The 6,918-nt window shown below is 56.6% G+C and overlaps 3 protein-coding genes across 3 annotated transcripts; 2 read left to right on the forward strand and 1 right to left on the reverse strand.

The window, feature by feature from the left end:
* Positions 1-135: 135 nt before the first annotated feature.
* CAOG_08573 (hypothetical protein) lies at positions 136-4,152 on the forward strand. Its single transcript, XM_011271871.1, has 4 exons — positions 136-156; positions 393-458; positions 1,051-1,388; positions 1,531-4,152. The coding sequence occupies exons 1-4, from the start codon at positions 148-150 to the stop codon at positions 3,983-3,985; spliced, it is 2,868 nt and encodes a 955-aa protein (XP_011270173.1). The 5' UTR covers positions 136-147; the 3' UTR covers positions 3,986-4,152.
* On the reverse strand, positions 4,140-6,339 carry CAOG_02042 (fumarylacetoacetate hydrolase). The gene is made up of 6 exons (XM_004348742.2): positions 6,191-6,339; positions 5,920-6,024; positions 5,439-5,701; positions 5,196-5,349; positions 4,983-5,082; positions 4,140-4,873 (listed from the first exon to the last, which is right to left on the reverse strand). Exons 1-6 carry the CDS (start codon positions 6,272-6,274, stop codon positions 4,317-4,319), a joined length of 1,263 nt encoding a protein of 420 aa, XP_004348792.1. The 5' UTR covers positions 6,275-6,339; the 3' UTR covers positions 4,140-4,316.
* A 156-nt stretch (positions 6,340-6,495) lies between these two features.
* Positions 6,496-6,918, forward strand: CAOG_02043 (hypothetical protein; the record flags this gene model as incomplete). The annotated part of the gene is made up of 1 exon (XM_004348743.1): positions 6,496-6,918. One exon carries the CDS (start codon positions 6,496-6,498, stop codon positions 6,916-6,918), a length of 423 nt encoding a protein of 140 aa, XP_004348793.1.

The following is a 6,918-nucleotide window of genomic DNA, read 5'->3' on the forward strand; positions in this document are numbered from 1 at the left end:
TGTCTCTCTCACACACAATTTTAACACAAAAAACCACACACCAAAACAATAAAAGCCTTTCATAGTTGACCCTGTTTGTGCAGTACAGTAGTTTTGTGTCGAGTTCCATGATAGTTAGTTCAGTCAACAAAAAAATTTGGAGTTTTGATGGCTGAGGTTTGTGATTTTTGGCAATTTCTGCGTGCTGCTGCACCCCTTCGATCGCGATCGCGCCGTTGGATGTTGCATCTGATGCGAAATGTGTCAAACCCCTTCCACGGCTGATCGTGCAAGAGTGGGATGTGATTTGCGTAGAACACTGACTATATTTCCCCATTGTTTCTGGTTTTTTTTTTTTTGGGTTTTGTGGTTGGTTTGCAATTCGATACCGTTCGTTGATGCACACTGCGCAGAGTCAGAGTCAGAGTCAGCTCGACAAGGTGCTCCATCGCACAGACGACCTGAGCAAGGCAGTCAAGGTAGTACTAGTATTGGCTTGGCTCCGTTGAAAAATTTCCAATGGAAGAAACCCACAACCCGACCGCAATGGCGAGCATTGGCGAGTGCACACAGCAAGGCTTTCATCAAGTGCTTGCTTTTGGTGCTTTAGGTGCTTTTGGTGCTGTGGTGCTGTGGTGCTTTGGTGGGGGAGTTGGAGTGGAGTCGAGTTTGAATGCGCCAGGACGTGTTGGATGATGTTCCCACAGTCCACTGTCGCTGTCCTGCCGCTTGGCTTCCGATCGCACGCTTTGTGGTCCACATCGACACACATACGGGTCGATCTCGATTACTCAACGAGTACGAATTGCACATCAGCAACGGAGCGACGCGCAACAAAAATCAAATCGATTTGGTCGTTTCCTATCAGAATTTTCCCACAGCTTCGACAATACCAGTGGTGCTTCAACCAACCCAACCCGACCAACATCATCATCCGACATCAGTCGGCAGTGACGAGCTGAGTTTTGTGAAGAGCTTGTTTTGCACAACATTGAGCCGAGTTTTGTGAAGAGCTTGTTTTGCGCAACATTGAAATCACCATCGTCACTCACGACTGCTACTTGACGACAGGACCTCAAGATCTTCTTGAAAAAGAAACTAGAGCTCGACGAGTCGTACGCGCGTGAACTCACAAAGCTCGCACGCGATGCAGAGGCACGGCGACCGTCGTTTGCAGGCCAACTCGTCGACCTGTGGGACGTCTTGGTGAGCAGCTTGGCGCGAGAAGGCACCTCTCGGCTCGGCTTGGTCGAGAAAACCATGCAAGTTGTCATTGAAACACTGACGTCCGTGCATCGCGACGAGCTGGAAGAAGCGGTCAAAGTTATTGCCGCAGAGCCCCGCCGCCTCTCCTCCGAGCTGACTTCCTCGATGGCCGAAATTAGCAGGGCCAAAACCAAATACGAAAGGTGAGCAAGAAGCTCAAATTTGCATTCGGTCCAGTTTCACCCTTCCCACCGAGCTCACATTCTTGCACTCGCCCTCTCCTTTCCCCCCCCCCTTCCCCCATCCCTGCTCCCCACCTTTTCTTTCATGTTTGGCTGGTTGCAGCGTGGCGAAGGAATACGAGCAAATTCTAAACCAAATTTTGCAAGCGAATGGCGGCGCTGTGGAATGGACGATCAGCGACGCTCGTCTGGCAGACCGCGAGCAGGCTGTGGCTACTCGCCTTGCCGCCGCCGAAACCGCCGTATCAGATGCCGTTCAGGTCGCTCGCAATCATGCTCGTGAGCTGTCAGAGCACCAGCCCGCCGCCATCAACGAGTTGTGCCAAATCAACCAAAACGCAGTGAATCGCCTGCTCATGGCCCTCGACGGCTATGGCGGTATCGATGATAGCACTATCGGCGTCATGCAGAGCCGCCGAGACACCATCTTGGAATCTGCACAGCTGGTCGATCCAGTGCAGTACGTCTCGTTCGTGACTCGCCACAATCTTGGTCCCGGCAACGGTTCTGTCGTTCCTGCTGTGCCCGCATTTGAAAAGTTTGGATTCTCGGACGACGCACAGCGACTGATCGCCAGGAAGGCGCAGGGTAACACTGCCACCGCAGCAGCAGCAGCAGCAGCAACAGCAGCGTCGGAGCCAGCTCGACCTCCTGCTGCCGCTACCGCTCTTGCCGCTCCGTCGCCTGTTCCGCGAACTCAGCGCTCTGGCAGCGTTTCATCCCCACAGCACAGCATGCCGCCGGCGAGATCGCCGGCGCCTACCAGCGCATCTTCGGGCTCGGCAGCACCGTCGCCCGTCAGCTCTGCAGGCCCTGCACCCATGCCGCCCCCGCGCAGTGCACGTGCGGCTCCAAGCCCAGTCGCCTCGGCTACTGGCCCTCCCATGCCGCCAGAGCGGACCCGCACGCAGACGGACGCTTCGAGCACCGCCTTTGACTATTCGCGAAAGCCGTCGACGCTGCCCCGTAACTTTAACCTGGCGGCTGCTCGCCAGCAGCTGTCCTCCTCCCCGAGCAGCGAGAGCAGCTCGGGCGCGTCGTCAGCTGCGCCGTCACCACCCAGCTCTGGCCCCTCGTCTCGCAAGGCGTCTGTCGACCTGCGCGGTGCACGCCCGGCTCCAATTCCTCCATCCCGACCGTCCGCAGGTCGCTCGCACTCGATTGACGTCTCCCACCAAGGGAACGCCAACCAGGAGATGGGCGATGAGGCAGAGGTGGACAACGGGCCAGCCAGCGCTCCCATCGCCCCAATGCGTCGGACCAATCTCAGTGGAAGCCTCAACAACATTGGCGAGAGCATCAGCGCAACTCCAGACACTGTCTATGCCCAGCCTTATCAGTTTGCGGGTGACGAAGCCAGCCAGCCTCCGCCAGGGCGATACCCTCCATCCGTCGCCCCTCGTGGCAGCTCGCCGTCCGCTGCTGCAACAAGCAAAGGCATCCCTCGCTCTCCCAGCTTGAACACTGTATCCTCGCGTCCAGCACCCGCACGATCCGTTCCTTCCCCGAACGCTGCCGGCGCCAATCCGTCTGCTGGCCAGTACGGTAACTATGGCAAGCCTGGCACTGAAGTGAATTCTGCGATGGCGCGTATTATGGAGCGTCGCAAACAATTGCAGGCCGGCGGCTCTGGCGGCATTGGCGGCAGCAGCAGCAGCAGCAGCGGCGGTGGTCCGCCATTGACTTCAGCCGCCCAGGCCGCCTTGGCCCAAATTGCTGCTTTGAACGCACCGGCACCTGCTCCACGAAAAGTCGCGCTGGCCAGCTCCTATGTCGATGCCGAGGAGATGCCCGAGGCGGGATCAATGAGCCTTGGCTGGGAACCCGAAGAGCGCCCTCAGCGACACTTGCTTGCTCCAGTTGAAGCGGAAGAGCAGGTACCGGATCTCGATGAACTGGACAGCTTTGTTGAAGCCGACCCCGCGGAAACGTTTGCGGAAGAAGCAGGCGGCGGCGAGTCCGAGTATGCTGCCCAGGGCGACCAAGCCGACGACGTGTCGTATCTGGCGAGTCTGGGGCCGTATCAGAGCTCGGTGCCGCTTCCTCCGATTCTTGCCAAGTGTTTGGCGTACCTCGAAGAGCAAGGGCTTCAGGAAGAGGGCCTGTTCCGTGTTCCCGGCGACGTCACCAAAATCAAGGCTCTCAAGCAGCAGTTTGACACGAGCATCAACGTCGACTTGCGCAGTGTGCTCGACCCGTCTACCGTGGCAGGCTTGCTCAAGCTCTGGTTGCGCGAGACACGCGAGCCTCCCATTCCAAAGAATATGACGCGCGAGTTCAACGCTATCGTGAGCAGCACGGAACCAGAGCATATTCGCGTGCACAAGCTGCGCGCCGCTCTCGATGCCCTCCCGACGCTCAATCGCGAGATGCTTGCAAGCCTCGTTCATCTCTTTGTCAAGGTGATTGCCTACGGGCATGTCAACAAAATGTCGTTGGATGCACTGGCACGTTCGATCGGCCTGTCCTTGTTCAACGGATCTGGCGTCAACTTTTCCATCAGCATGCTGAAGATGCTCGTCAATCACTGCTCTCTCCTGTTCCCTCATAGCTCGTAATTTGGGCTTCAAGTTCGGACCAGACCGTGTGTGTGTATGTGTTTCTGCGTTGGTGTGCGTGAGAATATGTCTGTGTATATGTTTGTGTTATTGTCAGCGTGTGTTTGCCAAGCGTGTCGATATCTTGATGTCATCAACGATTCATTTGCTAGCCCCCAGAACCCTGCCTCCATCAAAATCCCCAATCCGATCATCAACCACCAAAATCAATTCCCGCTTGCGTCCTCAAGTGTATGAGAGTCCAACAAAAACAACAAAGACAAAAAACCAAAGAGACCAAAAAACCAGCAACTCGCTTCGCAAGAAAACAAACCAAAAGTCCGTCTCCAGCTTAGAACTGCATCGGAGTCGCGGGCAGAATCTTGCCAGACGCCTCGCCAAAGCCAATGCGCACGCCGTTGGCTTCGCAGTGGCCACGGATGATGACCTCATCGTTGTCCTTGATGAACTTGCGGACCTCGCCGCCGCCAAGGTCGATAGTGCGGGTACCCTTCCACGAGAGCTCGAGCATGGAGCCGAACGAGGACTCTTCGGGGCCGCTAATGGTGCCAGAGGCGAGCAAATCGCCGGGCTGCATGTTGCAGCCGTTGACCGAGTGGTGGGCCAGTTGCTGCTTCATGGTCCAGTACATGTGGCGGAAGTTGGAGCGAGTCACGACACCGGGTGCAGCCATGTTTTCGCCCTTGATGGCAACCTCCAGCTTGATGTCGAAGGTGTAAGCGTCGTCGTGGCGCAGGTAAGGGAGCGGCTGGGGGTCCTGCACGGCGTTGGGCACGGCGAACGGAGCGAGCGCGTCCATTGTGACAACCCATGGCGAGATGGTGGTGCCAAAGTTCTTTCCGAGGAACGGGCCGAGGGGGACGTACTCCCACTTTTGAATATCGCGAGCTGTGTTGGGAGTTGGGGGAAGAGAGAAAGAGGGTCGAGAGTTGTTGCGCGGGTGAGTGGCACTTTTGAACCTAAAGTTTTCAACGACAGCGTGACAACAACAACATACCACTCCAGTCGTTCATGAGAACCATGCCGAAAATGTGCTCGTGAGCGCGAGTTGCAGGAATGGGCTCGCCAAGCTTGTTGCCAGCGCCAACGAAGAATGCCTGCAAGGAGAAGACGAGTAGAAGTGAGGTTTTTGTGTGTGTGTGTGTGTGTGTGTGTTTTTCCCCTTTTGTGCGTGTCTACAAAGTTAACTGTGCAAAGCCGCATAGAGTACCATCTCAAGCTCAAAGTCAAGGGTCTTCGAGGGCTCGTAGACGGGCACAGCCTTCTCGTCGTCGGCCTTCGTCTGGCCGCAGGGGCGCCGCAGAGGAGTGCCTGACACGACGATCGAGGATGCGCGGCCGTGGTAGCCGACGGGGAGGTGCTTCCTGCGATGATCAAATCAGCACCAAGGGGTTAGAACGGATCATCTGCCTGATGTAACAGCTATTGACATTGTCGTGCAAAATTCATGTACCAGTTGGGCATCAGGGCGTTCTCGCGGCCGCGGAACATGATGCCGACGTTGGTAGCATGATCGATGGACGAGTAAAAGTCAGTGTAGTCGCCAATCTGAGCGGGCATGTGCATGGTGACGTGGGCGAGAGGAATCAGCGCACGAGCACGCAGCGCAGCGTCTGAGTGCAGCGCGGATGCGGTCGACGTGAGCCAAGCGGTGATTTCAGCGCGAGCGGACGACCAAGCAGCGCGACCGAGCGACATGAACTGGTTGAGGGTTGGCTGCCAAAAGCAAGTCAACAATCAAAAAAAAATGATGCTCATCGTGAGTGAATCGTGTTGCTAATGCAATTTGGGGGTTGGGGTTTGTTTTGAAGTGCTCAGTGATCAAGCGCGAGTACTCAGAATTCACAGTGGATGGGCAGTCATGTTGAACAATCCGACCTTCGACCCCCCCCCCGCCATCACAACCCTGGATTATTGCATGCGCAGTGCATTACCTGAGCGAACGCGGCCTGGACTGCGGCGTCGGTGAAGAGGTGCGCAGTGGCCGCGAGGTCGAGCGCATGGGCTCCGATGGCCACTGCAATGCGGCGCACAGACGGCTGGTTTGTTGCAAGACAGACAAGCGTCAGCATAGTATCAGAGGGTGAGTAGTTGGCAAAATGCACATTGTATGGTGAGTGTTGTGGGTGTGGTGGTTGGGGTCATCATCATTCGTAAGGGAAGAAGGGGAAGAACGGCGATTTTTGAAGGCTCAAAGTCACGCACAGCGTCGGCGGTCGAGATGACACCGTAGGGCAGGTTCTGGATGGGAAAGTCGCTTCCAGCAGGAACATCAACCCAGCAGCTCATGGTTTCGTTTGTGATGAAGGTGGAGGGGGATTGGTAGAGCGCGAGGGGGGTCGCAGAGTAGGAAGAAAGACTGAGTAAATGACCGCGATGTGATTATTACAATGTAGTCTACTGCACTATTGATCTGCGATTGAATATGATTGTTGAATATGATATTGCATTGGGTGGGGGGGGCGGGTGAGGGGCCCCAGTCTTTCGTTCTCTATTCTATTCACACAACAATGCTGCTGGCTGGTCGCTCCATTGCCATGCAGCCCGCGCTGCTGCGTGGTGCCTCTGCCTCTGCCTCTGCCACTGCCTCTGCCTCTGCCTCTGCCTCTGCCGTCGCCGTCTCGCGCCAGATCCGCGTTCCTCTTGCTCAGCGCTCTGCGATGGCCGCTGTCTCGGCTCGCGCGCTGTCGTCGTCGTCGTCGCTCTCGCCATCTGGTAATGGTACTCCCTTCTTGCCCCAGCCACAGCACTTCGCCGCCCTTTCCGCCCCCCCCCCCGGCACCTTCCCCGATCATCACAATCACCAACTTGGCTTGGTGAAACCCGTCCCAGCAACGGTGCTGCGGCGACCGAATCGCCGTGGCGATGGTTTGGGCAAACACAAGCTCACCATGTTCAAAAAAAACCGCCAGAACGACCATTTGTTTGGCTGA

The sequence above is a fragment of the Capsaspora owczarzaki genome, assembly GCF_000151315.2.
Source record: "Capsaspora owczarzaki ATCC 30864 unplaced genomic scaffold supercont2.3, whole genome shotgun sequence".
Taxonomy (NCBI): Eukaryota; class Filasterea; order Ministeriida; family Capsasporidae; genus Capsaspora; species Capsaspora owczarzaki.